This window comes from Caenorhabditis remanei, chromosome I (genome assembly GCF_010183535.1).
Source record: "Caenorhabditis remanei strain PX506 chromosome I, whole genome shotgun sequence".
Classification (NCBI taxonomy): domain Eukaryota; kingdom Metazoa; phylum Nematoda; class Chromadorea; order Rhabditida; family Rhabditidae; genus Caenorhabditis; species Caenorhabditis remanei.
In genome coordinates this window covers 4,674,750-4,690,656 of record NC_071328.1, presented here as the reverse complement: position 1 = coordinate 4,690,656, position 15,907 = coordinate 4,674,750, and the positions used below count along the sequence as shown (strand labels likewise).

At 37.8% G+C, this 15,907-nt stretch overlaps 2 protein-coding genes across 2 annotated transcripts; both read left to right on the top strand.

Annotated features, from left to right (window-relative positions):
• Nucleotides 1-3,133: 3,133 nt before the first annotated feature.
• Nucleotides 3,134-6,143, top strand: GCK72_000758 (uncharacterized protein; the record flags this gene model as incomplete). The annotated part of the gene is made up of 3 exons (XM_053722665.1): nucleotides 3,134-3,220; nucleotides 4,438-4,835; nucleotides 6,023-6,143. The coding sequence occupies 3 exons, from the start codon at nucleotides 3,134-3,136 to the stop codon at nucleotides 6,141-6,143; spliced, it is 606 nt and encodes a 201-aa protein (XP_053591310.1).
• A 2,401-nt stretch (nucleotides 6,144-8,544) lies between these two features.
• On the top strand, nucleotides 8,545-9,253 carry GCK72_000757 (uncharacterized protein; the record flags this gene model as incomplete). The annotated part of the gene is made up of 2 exons (XM_053722664.1): nucleotides 8,545-9,023; nucleotides 9,073-9,253. The coding sequence occupies 2 exons, from the start codon at nucleotides 8,545-8,547 to the stop codon at nucleotides 9,251-9,253; spliced, it is 660 nt and encodes a 219-aa protein (XP_053591309.1).
• Nucleotides 9,254-15,907: the final 6,654 nt, after the last annotated feature.

Genomic DNA, 15,907 nt, shown 5'->3' with positions numbered 1-15,907 from the left:
AAATCAATTTAGCGATGAGCAACGAGGAGAACGATCGATTGATTTGATAAGGAAACGAAAAATGGAGAAGAAGAAAGCGAAGAGAAAGGGCGATAAGAGAGCGACACCACTGGCACTGAATAGAACGCCGGCCGCTTCGCATCGTTTTTTGGGCGGTGTACAACGTGTCACATGTCTGTGTCTCTTTCTCTCTCTCTTCTGTTGCCCCATTAAATATGCATCGATTTTTGAGAGAACGTTGAGCGGAGAGTGACCTAGAGGACATCTGCTGGACGCGTTGGTAAAACTTCTTTTAAAAAATAAAAAATAAGAGAAAAAACTGAGAGAAATTTGGAGAAAAAGAGCGCCAAAAAAAGGAGAAAAGGCGGTTGAGATGGCGAATCGATGAGAAGACAGATGGAGGAAGTTATCGAAAAAAGGAGGCCGCCGGGACGTTGAAGAGTGAATTTTCTGGCAAAATAAAATTGAAACTTGCTTTTTTTGCAGAAAAAAATTTGCGGTCGGTGAGGAAAAGATTTACAACACAATAATCTGTCTTTTTCTAATCGCTTGGGCGGCGCATCAATATTGCCACGTTTGATTTGCTCACTTTTAAAGAAGGTCACGTTTTTGTGATTTTTCGGAGAAAAATTAGTTTTTTCTTTAATAAAAAACAAAAAAAGAAAGAAAACCTTTTACTTTACTGAAAATGTACTTTTTCCAACGAATAAATATTTTTAGCCACATTTTAAGCTGTGTTGAGACAACATGTTGTACAACACGAAGAAAAACAATAAAAAATGAATGGGCGGAGCGTAAACGAGGGCGGAGCCTATTTGCAATGCCGCGGCACGGTTTTGATTTTTAGTGAAAAGTGGTGCTCTAACGCTTTGGAACTGTTGCGTTTTGGAACTGTAACGCTTTGGAACTGTAACGTTTTGGAACTCCTCAGCGTTTCGTTTCAACGGAACGGCAACGAAAGAGATATATCATATGATATTTATCTCGCTACATGGACATCTTCCGGCATTCAATTAGAAAACGAGAATGATTTCGGTTTTTAATTTTTTGTTTCTCAATAAATTATATTCTCCTCTAAATTGTTTTTTAATATTGCAAACAGTTATTTATACGGAAGGAAGGAAGGGGGATGCCAGCACGGCCTCCTGCAGAGGCCCTCTCAAAGAGTTAAACGTAAATATCCGACACTAACTGGGGGTTATGCAAACGCGCCCCGTTGCACCACCCACACACCTATATTTTGAATTATCAAAAAAACCCCACATATAGGGAGCTGCCGCACCCTCCTGTTTCAGTGCTTCGGTGGCTCAGTGGATGAGGGTGCGGCTGGTAGTCCGTGGGTGTTGGGTTCGAATCCAGGCTACCGAAATTTTTTTGTTGATATTTTTAAACATTAACTCTCAGTTTTTCAGTAAGTTAGGAACATTTTTCTGCTTTTAAGGCCTGTTGGATGTCTTTGGAAATTATTATTTCGAGAGATTTTTACTTTGTGCCTTTATTGAAGTCTCTTCTAAAATTTTTGATACTTTCTTGGTGTTTTTTCTATAAATGCAGGATTTCTGACCCAGTGTCAACTGGTTACGAAACTTGGGGGACTTTAGCTTTATAATTATATAAATAAAGTCAAAAAATTTAAATTTCGCGCCTGTTTTTAGAGTTCAATAGAGCGTATTTGCGTAACCCCCAGTTAGTGTCGGATATTTACGTTAGAGTCTCTCAAAGTACTGAGCGCAGTGCATTGAGAGGGCCTCCGCTGGAGGCCGTGTGCCAGCGCGATCAGAGTCCCCACCGATTCCGCGGAAGAAATTTTCGATGGAAAAATTTTCGATGGACAGTGGGCGGAGTTTCAACTTGCAACTTCGCCGCACACTTTTTTCCCGATTTAATTTTTTCACGGGTTACCTAATTTTGCGATAATTTTTTTTTGAGTAGTGAGAGCCGACTTCTATGACTCTATAAAAAATCATAACGAAGCAAAAACTTCGAAAAATAACCAGATTCGGGACTTATATGTTTCTGCAAAGAGTGTGCGGCGAAGTTGCAAGTTGAAACTCCGCCCACTTTCCATCGAAAATTTTTCCATCGAAAATTTCTTCCGCGGAATCGGTGGGGACTCCGCGATCAGTGTAAAACGCGCAACTGCGCTCTGTTGCACGACATTCCGGAGGAAACGGCAACGAAACCCCAACGAATCCCCGTGGCATATCCGTTTCGTTGCGGTTTCGTTGCCGTTCCGTTGAAACGAAACGCTGAGATCCTTTAGCCGTATTAGAGCGCGCTTGCATTTTTCTCTCAATTTCAGATTTTAAGCCATATTTGAAATGTTTTTTCTCATTTTCTATCCAAATTAGGCAAAAATACTAACTCTTTTGATAGAAAGTAAGAAAAAATTATTCAAAATATGGTTTAAAATCTGCAGATCTGAAATTGTTGTCACGTTGTGTTCGTTGCTTTTTTAAAAACTATTTTAGCTGCGTAAATTCTGAAAAAACCAAATTTTCATTTTGAAAAGTCAATAAATCGTCCTAGCGAGATTAATACTAGACAAATCTAGCTAGACGCATCGTCATTCTAGCGAGCTGTTTTTCAATCTAGCTAGCTCCCGCCTCAGCCTCGTTATGCCAACATTGAAGCCAGCTTAAGTAATGCTAGATTAATGGAGTTTCTAGCTATGTTAATATCGATTTGCTTGAGTTTCTTTTTCTTTTTTGAACCTTCAGCTTTTTCTTCTTCTTGTTTGAAAATGAGAGCCTTCAAAGGAAGCATGTTTTGGAAATGAATTTCATGCAATTCATTTCAGACATTTTCATGCAACTTTCATGCAATTAAAGTCACTCGTAGAATTTTTTATGTTTTTAATTATTTTATTTACCCGTGAGTAACTTTTGAAAACATGACCCCTTGCTATTTATTTACTGCCTGGTATGGCGCACAAAAGTTGATTATTGAAACTGTGGTCAAAAAAACTCTTCACTTATCCTTTTTGAGCTGCACTTCTTGAACTTCATTTTTTAGTTTTGATTGCTCAGTTTACTGATCAGTTAGTTGCTCTTTTGAACGATCAGGAACGTTGTTCTTTTTCTTTTTTAACTAATACAGTCTAATTTATTATAGTTTTTGCAGAATATTCATCATGAAAGCTGAAGACAAATGGATTATAGCTCCGTTGTCTAGTCATAAAGAAGAGCTAGCCGAACTTGAAGCGTTAATCAAGAACATGGTGGGTGAGAGTTTTTTTTTCAAATACGCGATTGAATAACAAGTTGTATATAAACGTACACAATTAAAAGGCGATATGTTTCTGAATGTTAACTCGTGTTTATTGTTGTAAACGTTAACTCACGATAATTCAATCCTAACCTATGCAAACGCGCTTTGTTGAAACTACATTTTGCTAAAGTTATTTGACGCCTAAATTGCAATTTTTTAATACTTTTTGGTTTTTCAAAAATTGGACTTCCCCGATCATATTTCTCCTCAGAAGTATTTCTTGTCAAAGTTTTTCAGTTTGAAAAAAAAATTTAGGTAAGCGATTTCTCTCAAAATAGCGCGTTTGCATAGGTTCACTTTGAATTATCGTGTTAACTAGTACATTCAGATGTTGGGAGGAGGAATCGGGTGCAAAGTAAGGGAACAGGTTGAGGTGTAAAACTACCAAAACTGGCATTTGGTGTTGTGTATCACATTAGCACAATATTGTATCGCAGAAATGGATGAGATAAACCTTCTCGTCAATATCAATTTTAACCAAGTTTATGAAATTGCGATAGAACAGTGCACATACGCCTCCTCTGGTTGTTGGAGGAGTTTGGAGGAGTTTGGATGAGCGATCAGCCGGAGACATGAAACATGAGACGTTGCTAGAATTGCAAATAGATTCGAGGGAGGCAGGAAAAAAGTTTTCGTAAGAAAAGCTAGATGAATACCCTTAGTTTCCATAAGGTTTCGAAAATATGTTATTTTTTCAATGGTGAAAATGGAACGGATGTTCGAAAGAACACAAGAGAGTCTGGGTGATTTGTTTTAGTAGGGGGGATTGACATATGGAGTTCTGAGTCGATTATAAAAAATCTCGATTTTTAGAATACCGCAGTCCCCCTTTAATGGTAGAGAGTAGCATGATAAAATCTTGCACTGGGAAGAGGAGAGAATAGATCTATAAGCATCAAAATCGGGTTATGTTTTTTAGCAGAATATACAGGAATTTAGTGGGACAAATTAGACGAAAAGCGTGATTAGTTAAGGCATTCCAGGTAGATATTGTGATTGAGAAAAAGTTGGAACAATCTTGATTTATGCAGATGAGACACGTTGGGCGACGGGGAGAGAAGGTTAGCCTGACATGGGTATCAAGATTTGGAAAATAGGCGGCGGGACGTCTTGTCATGAAACTGTTGACATAACAGTCAATTCTTCAAATAATTCATATATTTACAGAAAAACCGACAAACTGCAAGTGTTATGACGGCACTTTATTATACAATGGCAATCGCTGTTACTGGGCTTCTGACAGTAGTTATTCCTTCCAACATCACGCGAACCACATCATTTATTGTATCGACTACACTCGTTTCTCTTTTTTCCACTGTTGGTCTTGCAATGTGGAACATATCGATAGGCTTGTCTCCACAGAAGAAAACAATTGCAGCGGTGATATCCGTTTACGTTGTGACAATTGCTGTTACAAAAATGATAACATGCGGTGTGTCTCCCAACATCACAACGATAATATCACCGTTTGTTCCGTCCTTATTGATCTACCCGTTTTGTGCATGTAATCTTCTTACTTGGATCATCACGTCTATTGAGATCTGCTCGCGGTATCAAACATTACCGTAAGTCACTTATACAGATTGAACTTATCTTTCTTTGCGAGTTTTATATATCAGAACTGTTTTTCAATTTGGTCCCATACCATCAAAACTCCCTACGTCTATAATCTGGAGCGTAGCTGGTAAAAACAGCGAAAAATCAACAAATGAAGAGAGAAAAACTAAGTTTACTTTAATTACTATGTGTTCAACCCAAGTTCGTGCCATCTTTATGGTAGCTGTGGTGAAATTTTGCCAAATGAGCACTTTTCCAGTGCAATTCGCACGATGAGTCTTAGGGTACCAATGCAGCCACGTTTTATTGACAAAAGGCACACTTTTTTGTGTCACAGGGAACATTCGAAATTGTATAGTTGGTATAGTATGCACAGAAGTTAGAATATTCACTGTGACGCAAAGAATGTACCACTCTTGTCACTTTCCAAGCACCTGTTGTCGAACCTCGGACAGCACAATTGAATCAAAGGCTACATTGTGTCTAGGGGGACATTGTGGAGCTATGATCATGGGATACATCGTTACCATAGGGTACATCGAGTCGAAATTTTTCATACAAACAATTTCATTTCGGAAGTCTCAGAGTTTTTCTGAAATTCCGAGAGAAGCTTCATAGATTTTGTTCTCGAAACATATTTCTCCTCATTTCAGAAAAATGATATGAAAGATTTGACATCGAACATCTAATTGTAAGAAAATGTTCTCATCAATTTTGGAAAATCCACTGGAAAAATTATCACTGGAAAAATGGTTAGAATAATTGTTTGTTACATGAAATGAGCAGAAAAAAAGTTTGAAGAACACCATCTGTGTAATTATATTTTAAATTGATAAACACTTTAAAATTGCTGAAATTTTATGAAAACTCTGATTCAGTGTACGCTATGATAACCCCGTCGATATACCCTGAGATGCACGTGCCCTCTGAATCAATATAATAACTTAGGATCATCTATTTTTATGCATCCTAGGATTATACAACAAACAAATAGTTCTTGGAGTCATGTTAGCAGACAAGAAAGGCAGTAAAAACCTCGTACTAAATAGGTGTTTGCCAGACTTTTGATAATATCATATTATGCTAATTTAACTTGCAGAACTCATATTTACTAGTAGATTTTGAAAGTTTCTCTTCAAAGGTCCTAGATGCGACTTGGACATTTGCACTCCGAAAAGTTATCTTCTCTTTTCAGCCTACTTGGGACTACAGAAACCGTTTTGATGAAGTTGTGCCCAGAACGAAAAAAGTTGCGTCGGCAGATTCTGGAGTTAGTCCGTCAAGAGACAGGAACAGTAAGTGAAGCTTCAAAATAGTATTTTCAATCGTTAAGACCGTACGAATCGGGAAGAAACCAAAACAGAAAAAACGAGGCGAGAAGAAACGAATCGTGTAGAAGCGAAACGGGAAGAACAGTTGTTCGCGAGCTGACTTTAGCTAAAGTAATGATTGCGCACAATTCTCTAAATAGATTGTTTAGTTCCGTAGTTTTGATTTTGACACAAATGTTAGCGCATAAGCCAGTAAGATCTTTTTTTAACTTGGGATTACAGTAAACTCCAACAATTTGACGTGAATGTGTTTGCAAAGTTTAGCGTTTTCTTCCCGTTTCGTTCCTTCGGCTTTCGTTTCTTCTCGATTTGTTCGGTTTCCAGTCGTCAATGTCTTTGAGAGTACGGTAATCCGTGTTCGTTTCAACGAAAATTGAACAGGATGCGTCAGTCAACACTTGAGCGCACTGGAACGTGTATGAAGAAAGAAACATTAGTGTCTGCAGGGATTGTCTGCAGGGGTGCTCGCAGTTGCCTTTTGCTTGTTACCAGAAACAATATTATTTCCAACATCTTTGTTATGTCTTTGGGTGCCAAGAGAGAAGTGAAGTTGATAGAGCGAGAACCTTTATTAGTGAGAACTCACTATCAGACTGAACTGGTGGACGTGAAAAAACGTCCACGTAAATACACACAAGATAACGATCTAACCGGGTTAGTGGAACACCGGTTTTCACGCTATAAATAATACACGTTAAAATGAGCAATTATTCAACAATCTTTATCACATTGCAGAATGTAGTCCGTCTCGGTTTCATGTCATTATTCTACCTGGCACAATTTACATCAGTGTCATACGTCCGGAGTTTGCGAAATAGTATGCTTCATGGTTCAGATCAGGTCACTGAGTTTGACCTGAATTTTTTGGAGTTTGCCTCTCTATCGTTTTTTTTATTTCAATTGGTCGTTGTAATATATGCTGTAGGTAACAAATTTATCATAATGAGAGACGCAGAATTTTTATCTGAACATTTAAAAAACGAATAGAGAATATCAATTTTACTTCTGGACACTCTGCCATATTGAAATCAGAAAGAACATTATACGGCTCCTAGTTCACTCATGGTTATTTATTCATAACTTGTCACAATATGCCTTTTGTACTGGATGATTTTCTTCGCACAGAATTTTTGATTTGTAAATCTCGCATATTTTTCCAAAACTTCATTTGTAAACGTCTCCATACTTCCTTTTTTGTTCTGAAAATGAACGATTTTCATATAAAGTTTACGTTACCTTTTGCAAGTTGTTGCTTTATACATTATTCTCTAATTAGTGCAAATGGATACAATTGTGTCATGAATATGTCATGAAACCTTCTCTTCATCATACAGGTTCAACATTCAATACGGTCTCAAGAGTTTCAGAATTTCATAAAATTCTCTCAGGAAACGCGATGAAAATGATCCGATGATATAAAAAAAGAGTCGATTCGAGTTGTCGAAGAAAAGAAAGTGAAAGTCTTCTTTTTTCCACTTGAAATCTGATCTCATATCCTTCATATTTATCAATCAATGTGTGGCTCATCATCATCATCATTCGCCCTTCTTATCAATGATCTCATGGGTTTTCTTCTACTAGCGATTTCAGCCGTTTTGTTCTGGTTCCACTTGAAAAAGAAGTACGTTAAGATTCTTGTTAGTAATATTGCTCGTGCTTCAACTCATTTCTAATTTTTTTCCCACAGACCAACTTCAAACTACAATTACCTTCCCAGAAGTCACTGCAGCTGCTCGCAAAATAGCCCAGTCATAACAAGCAATACATCATTCGGTGACCCCATTATCCTTATTCCATCCCCTTTCTCCCTCACTCAATAATTTTAATAAAAATGAAATTCTTGCAATTTCCATTCCTGGTAAAACAAGAAATCTTCAGTCATCTGGATGTGGATAATCTGTTTCTTCTCTCACTTTTATCATCAAGAATGAAAGTTTCAATTGAAGCATTTTCTCGGAAACGAGTAAAATCAATTGGTCTCCGAAAAAGAGGAGCACAGAATTCGTTTTTCGCGGTTACAAATAGTAACGAAGAGCTTCCTTTGGTCTTATTACACCCATCTGGATCGAAACATATCAAGGAGAGTCCAATTTATGTTAAGGGAGTAGTTATAACTTCTTGGTGAGTGTTTCTTTTTTCGAATTTTTTTGAAAATTGTTTCCAAATGGAGAAAATCCATAGTTCATCACAGCCTTAACCACACATTTGTCGTGGCGCTGCGTAGCTCAGTTGGTTACGTTTTTGCCTCCGTGATCAGCTGGTCGACCCTCGATCGGGGGTTCAAACCCAACCACACTTGTTATTTTTCATTTTTGTACTTTACAGCTCATCAACAAGTTCCTACAATTCAATCATTTTTCTGGATAAGAACTCTCACGAATCAACTATGAAACTCGTTTATGAGCACATTCAGTGTCTATTTGGAAGGAATCTGGACTACGAAGTCACTCATTACAGAAGTTGTAAGAATGAGTCATTCCTTCCAACTTATATTAAACCAACCCGAGCTTTGGTTTACCTAACAGACCCCATAGAATTGGAGAAACTAATTGACTGGTTGCCTTCAGCTCCCGAACTGAAACATTTAGAAGTACAGGATTTTTCGAGCAAGGAACCGTTAAAATCTAAAAAGTTCAACTCGGGAATCTGGAGCAATTTTCAAGGAGAGTATCTGATTCTGGAAAATGTCAAATTTTCGGAGCATGATATTATTGATTTCTTGAATGAATGGAAAGCAGGGAAAGGTTCTCAAAATTTGAAGAGAGTCGATATTTCTCTACGTCGGAAAGTCTGTCTGGATCCATTGAGAATCAGTAATGGGATAGGGTTGAAGACACTCCGACGTGTATTCATTCCTTATTTCGAGTAAGTTTTTTACTTTATTGAAATGTCTTCAAATCATCATTATTTTCAGCCAAGAACATGAGAGAAGAACCAACAGCCCCTTCAAACGGATCGACCTCTTCACCGAGTACATCGTCAGAGATACTGATCGAGCTGTCGCTACAGTATACCTGTTGACCAATCGAATTGAGATATGTTTTTTAGAGAAAAATGAGTTGGAAATGAAGAGGATGGGATTCATAAATAGATAATCAAGCTTAAATTATTATTGATTGATTTATACACTTAGTTTTTTTTCAAATCTTGCAGGCGACTAAAATTTTTCTTTGATATTTTTCTGTTCTTTATTTCTTACAACTGTTTTGAAACAATTAAACCTGTTATAAAATAGAATTTCACATTCATTTATTCTTTTTTTAACAGATTCAGAAAATTCAAAATTGGGACACAATGAAAACGACAAAAGTCTTAAACAATGTCATATACTACACATACTTTAAGATTTTTTGGAATAATCTTTTATGTTTGGAAAGCTGAATACTCGGATATTCAGAGTCTGTTTTTGAATTTCCCTAAAACTTGAAATGAACAGAGATGATGTATGTGAGGCACAGTACGATAGTTACGGTAGCAAGTAAAAGTATTTCTCGAATTTGACCAGGGTTGACAGTGCATCTCGATATGACCACTATTCCTAGTTTTTGTTTGGATCAAATGATAAAGCTCAGTGAGTTGAAATTCCACCCCATCCGTCGTATTCTCCAGACTCCAACTGATTTCAGATTTTTCGATCATTGCAAAACTCGTAAGCAGGACAAAACTGTTATGATTGAATGCAAGATAAACTCTTTCTCATCAATGAACATTTGATTAAAAACTGATGGGAAAACTTTTAAAACACCTAATAGATCTTCACTTTTGTAGTGTACAGCTATTTTGTGCTAGCAACACTTGCGGTTTATAGCTTGACAAAGAGGATAGCTCATTTCAGCGCACAGTAGCTTTTGCTTTTAGGGTCCACGACATTTTGGAGCCAGACATTTGTCAACTTTCCTATTTAGACACCGGTCATTTCAAAACCTGATGGTGCTATAAGTTGAGACTGAAAAAGATCAGAGAATCAGAATCAGCATGCCTTCAGCTTCCATCCTTGCTTAGTCCAGCCCAAAATGTATTCTAGCCCTATTTTCCAGCTCTATACATAATTTCTTCTCAAGATTTAAAACCAATCTCAGAATCCCCATGACTCCTGTTTTCAGACATACACCTGACCTCTCTTTCTGAAATTTTCAATTTTTGCCAACCTGCTTGCCCCCAAACAAAGTTTCGATACAACCCGAATTTTTGGAGTTTTACTCAAAACTTTCTTTCCATAAAGAAAAAAAACGTCTGTGTCTATCCTCGAAAAACTCGAAAATATGGAAATCGCACCCTGTGGGTTGTTCCTTCCGCCTTCCTTTTTTCGTTTCCTCATGCATTCCCGAGATGTTTATTGACAGATTGACACGAACAAAACTTCTTCTCTCGTCAAAAAACGGCTCCTTTGTTTTAGCTTTTTCTTCTTTTTTCTAAAAGTTGATATGTTCTGAAAAGCTTGTTGAATTGAAAAAAAAAGTTCCGCGTTCTTAATCAGACCGAATTGATAATCAGTGAGCCCTCAGGGTATCTTGCTCTTTTTGAGAATGAATACTCTTCCGGATTCTGAGAGAAAAAAACGTCATTCGAAGAGATATTTATAGATGAATGAGGGGGGAGGAAATGATATTTATTTGGACAGGGAGTTCTCTGCAAATCTATGTTTTTCATTTGAATCAAGATTTGCAGCTGAGGCAAAATAAGATGTTAAGTTGTTTTCTCGGATGGTTCAAACGGGTATTAGTCGTTTCATATTTCTTCGATTTTGTAGTCTGAATTCAGGATTCAAGATTCAAGTTCCAATAATGTAAATTCTGGATTCTTTTTTTGGTGATTCTTCATTTTCATTTTGGATTCCGAACTCCTTTCTACTAAATCGAAAATTTTGAAAACCACCAAATGTGGAATTTGGAACTTCAGAAGTTTAGAATGTTGACTTTTTCATTTTTTTGTATTTAGATTTTTAAAAAATCGCAGAATAACTGCGTCAAAGACGCGCCAGATAACAGGAATATTATATTCTGAGATTAGCGTGTAGTTTGAAACGTATCTTTGTCTATTTCACTGTTTTCTGTAATTTTCGGAATCCGAAAATCAGGAATTTAGGAAGTTCAGAAGTTCAGAATTTCAGATTTTTGAAAATTGTGATTCTGAAGTCAGAGAAGTGAATTTCGGATTTTGGTATCTGAAATCAAGCTTCCGGAGCCGGGACCCTCACTCCTGAATTTCAGAACTCGAGATTCAGAATTCAGAATTCAAGATTCAGGTTTCTGGGTTCTGAATTCTGAATTCGGGAAAGTATCAGAACACTCTTTTCTAGATTTCTCTCTAGAAACGAAAAACTCGAGAAAAACGCGCCAAAGGTACGCCAGATACAAGAAAACTGGATCATGAGTTCTGACGTGTAGTTGTAGACGCAGCTTTCCTTTATTGTTTTCTGAAAAGTTTTGAAATATTCAGGAATGCACGAGTTTTAGATTTATGAATATCAACCCTGATTTCTAATTCTTTTTGGAACAACTAACGCCTCAGGAATCTAGGTTCTGACTTCTAAATTCTGAATTCAGGACTCTGTAATCTGGTTTTTCTATTAAGACTCCAAGAATCCTGTCACTGGATTCTCGATTCTCAATTCTTAATTTGAATTTCAGAGGTCAGAATTCAGGGTTCTAGATTCTGAGCTCTATATTTGAGTTTCGCTATTCTGGATCCAGGATTCTGAAACCTACCGTATCCTCCTTCATTGAATTAACCTTCCCTCACAACCTTTTCCCTCTATTTGTTATCTTCTCCACACTTCTTCAATCTTCTTCTTCTTTCTTCTTCCTTCTTCTTCTTCAAAAATCTCAGCGGCGGCCAATTGGGGGCTCCATCCCAAAAAAGAAGAAGCAAAAGCAGAAAACCCGAAAAAAAAGAAAAGAGGCTCTGGCCAATGTGTCCAAAAACTTTTAAACGACGGCTTCTTTTCTTTTTGTGTCTTCTTCTTCTTCTTCTTTTTTCATCTCTTTCATACATTTTGATCATCTTCTTTTTTCTTTTTTGTATGTTTCAATGTTGTCATTTGTTTCCACGATTATTGCAACTTTTTTGTTTTTTTTTTACTAAATTGTCACGAAATCTGGCGTGCCTTCGGAGCTTTACTTATCCTTTGTCCAAGCTTTTGTACACCTTTTTCATTGATTCTGAAGATCGAGCGAGTGGCGCAGGTGGGTGCGCTCCTATTTTTGGTTCCACAGGTTCCACTCCCTCCGCCGCCACCACGTTTTTGTGACTCTCAAAAGTTGTGTTAAACTTTGCACTTTCTATTCTTTCAAAACATTTTCTTTGTCCAAAAACAACAGTTGAATGATTCAGTACTTTCTTCGTCCTCTTTTTTCTAGTTTCTTTCGTCATAGAGATTCGTTTGAAATGAGAAAGTATGAGGGAACTTTGTCTTCCACTTCATGAATTATTACTAATCGAAAACATATATCGACGTCTTCTGGAGGGTGGTGGACGTCAGAAGAAGGTTTTTTGAGAATTTGGAATTTCGGGTTTTTGGATTTTGAGTTGGTGATCGTGAATCGGTAGTGTAGTATCCTGAATCCACATTCCAAAATCTAGATTCTGGCTGCTGCCGGGCCAGGGCCGGGCCGAGGAAAAATTGTGCCGGCCCGGCCCGGCCCGGTCGGCCCGGGTGGAAATTTTTTTAAAATTTTTGCACCCCAAAAATAATTTTCAAGTGCTTTTTTATTATTAAATTCACTGTAGAACTAATAAAAATCGTCAATTCAGTCGAATTTTTGCAGAAAATGCCCAAAAACCACTTTTTCTAAAATTACTGCTGAAAAAAACATGTTTTTAAAAAAAAAGTCGCTTCACCCGGGCCGGGCCGACCGGGCCGGGCCGGTGAAAATTTGGAAATCGGCCCGGCCCGGCCCGTGACAAGTATGGTAAATTCTGAAAAAAAAACTTAATTTTTGAAAAGCAGTGATTCCATAAACTCCAAAAACTTTTGAATTAGAAAATGGAACAAAACGCGTCAACGGTACATCAGATCATGATAATTTCGAGAAAGGGAGTCTGGCGTACATCAGGCGCGTTTTTAAAGTTTTTGAATTAAGCAGTCCTCAAGAAACTCTTAAATTTTGAATCCGAAAACGAGAATCCTGATTTCCTGGATCTTAAGTCTTCATTCCAAAACTCACAATCTTGAATACTGAAACCTTTGAATCTTGAGTCCGGACTTAGAGCTCAGAATCCTAAACCCTAATTCCAAAGCTCAGAGTCTAGAACCCATAATCCTGAATCCCAAACTCTGACTCCCATCTCCACGTGTCTCCTCCCCTTCATATTCGAATAAAAATTGGGTGGTGGCTGTAGTGTGAAATGTCATCTCCTCTCCTCCCACATTTCCCCATTTTCGGATGCCTTTCTCTGCAAGAAAATTCGCCTCTTTCCTTATTTATGAACCTCCTTTTTAACTATTTCCTTCCTCGTCTTATTTCCGGGGTGGTTCCGAAATTAAATGTGTCTTGGTGTTCTTAAAATATCTATACAAATTCTTATCAAATTGCTCAGAAAAGGTGAAATTGGAAAAGTTAGTCCCTCGTGTAAATCTGAGGGACTAGGTTTTCAGAATTTGTTTTACTAGGCCATAAAAGCGATTTGTTGAAATTTTCAATAGATTTACAGCAAACTCAGAAATCTAGAGTCCTTATTCCTCATCCTAATCCTGATTTTCTAAAACAACTAGGAGAAAACGCGTCAACGACCCTCCATTACAAATTTCCCCGACTGGCGTGCCTTTGACGCGTTTTCATGTTTGGTTTCTGATAATCGTTACGTCTGAATGTAGGATTTTTTGAATTACCGAGATTTCGGGTCTCCAATTTTCTGGCTGAAATTAAAAATTGAACATCAGAATGCAGAAACTTGTAAACTGAAATCTCCACTCTGAATCAGGAATCTGAAAACTTGAAACCTAAACTCTGAGTTTCGATCTCGAAATTCATGAACGATGAATGCAGAATCATGAAACCGGAATTTCGATTCCTGAATCTTGAATCCTGAGGACTGAATCCTGAATCCCGAAATCTGGATTCGAGAGTCTTCTATCTGCGACTTGAAATCCAAGATCCTGAATCCTAAGCCATAAATTCTGAACCCAAAACCTCGAAGCATGAATCCTGAATCTTGAATCCCAAATCTCGAATCCTTCAGATTATGAATCCTCCGAACCCTCGAGCCCTGAATTCAAGACCCCTTCTCCACCATCTGCAAAAACATTTCCCCCCATCTCGGCCATCAAATTGTCATATAACATTTATTTATCCATCCCTCTTGATTCTTCTTCTTCTCCTTCTTCCTTCCCCATATTTCCTCCCTTTCTCATTCTTTTCTCCCAAAAAAACACTATAATAAATCTCGATCTGCACACACAAAATTACATGGTTCCTTTCCTTGTTTTTCCCTTTTCTTTTTCTTCCCCCCAAATTCTCATATTACCGAGCGGAACGAAACTTAAAAATGAAAACGACTGAAATCGAAATAATTTGCCATCATAAAACATTTTTGTGTAATACACGAGGAGAATTGGGAGGAGAAAGAAATCAAATTTTATCCGAAAAAAAAAGACAAAAAGACGTAGTTTGGTTTCTCATTTCGTCGTTTTATTCTCTCTTTTGTTGTGCTTTGAATGATGGATTCCCACGGGAAAGAGGAGAAACAAAGAAACATTGAGACAAGAAAGTTGGGAGACAAGTGATGAAAGATAAGACTTATTTTTCAAAGTGTCAGTGAGTTTCTGGGTGGTTCGATGATGAGAAGAGATGAGTGAGAGAGCCAGAAGGTGGGAGATCAGTGAGTGAGCTGAAAGAAGTGAAAACTGATCAGATCATGCAGATCCAGAAATTATCCAGCCTTACGATCTCGATGTGATGTGATGAACATCAAAGTCCGGAGCGGGCAAGCTTTGGTGAGCTGGCGTGCCGTTGCCGTGTTTTTGTAGTTTTACGAACCGAGAAATTCAGAATCCGGATTTTAGAACTCTAAACCAAAAGTATAATACCAAGAAACCTTAGGTGCGCCAGACACTTTTTTCCTAAAGTACCATAGATTGGCGTTGACGCGTTATCTTACGGTTTCTCCTTTCCTGGAAACGTTGAAGCTTCGGAATTCTTTTTATGAAGTTTTTCACTTACTACAGTAACCTCCAGCGGAAAGATTCCGGAAAGATATCGATATTGAACTTTCTCGATTCACCGACATCTCTCAAAAGTAATGAACGTTTCGGAAATAACAGAAAGTTCTATACCAGCTTGTCGGAATGGAGCTACCGTGAATAAATGTATCATAGGCGCATTCGCCTCTATTTTTCAGGCCCAATAGTGCGCCTCTATTACAGGAGCGCCTCTGATAAAAGGACACTATTATTATACTTTTAACGGTATAAGGGATATTTCGATCTCTGTGAGTTGGAGTTCGAAATCTGTCATCATACCGTGCTAATCAGAGTCAAATGTGTGACTCTAAGCTGCCAGTTTTTCCGACCGCTGACCGTGCACAAAGTCTGTGAGCAGAAAATTTGGCTTGAGATCGGCAAGCTTCACTAACCGAAATCTGTTGTCTTTGGGTTAACATATTCAAGACTTGATCCTCAAACACCAAACTGATATTTTTAAAGGAAACCCAGCTGCAATGTGAATTCGTAAAGTCTGACCTTATGAGATTCGGTATTGAAAGAATCCCACCGGTTTGAACATGATTAGAAAGTGATGCCGAACATCATG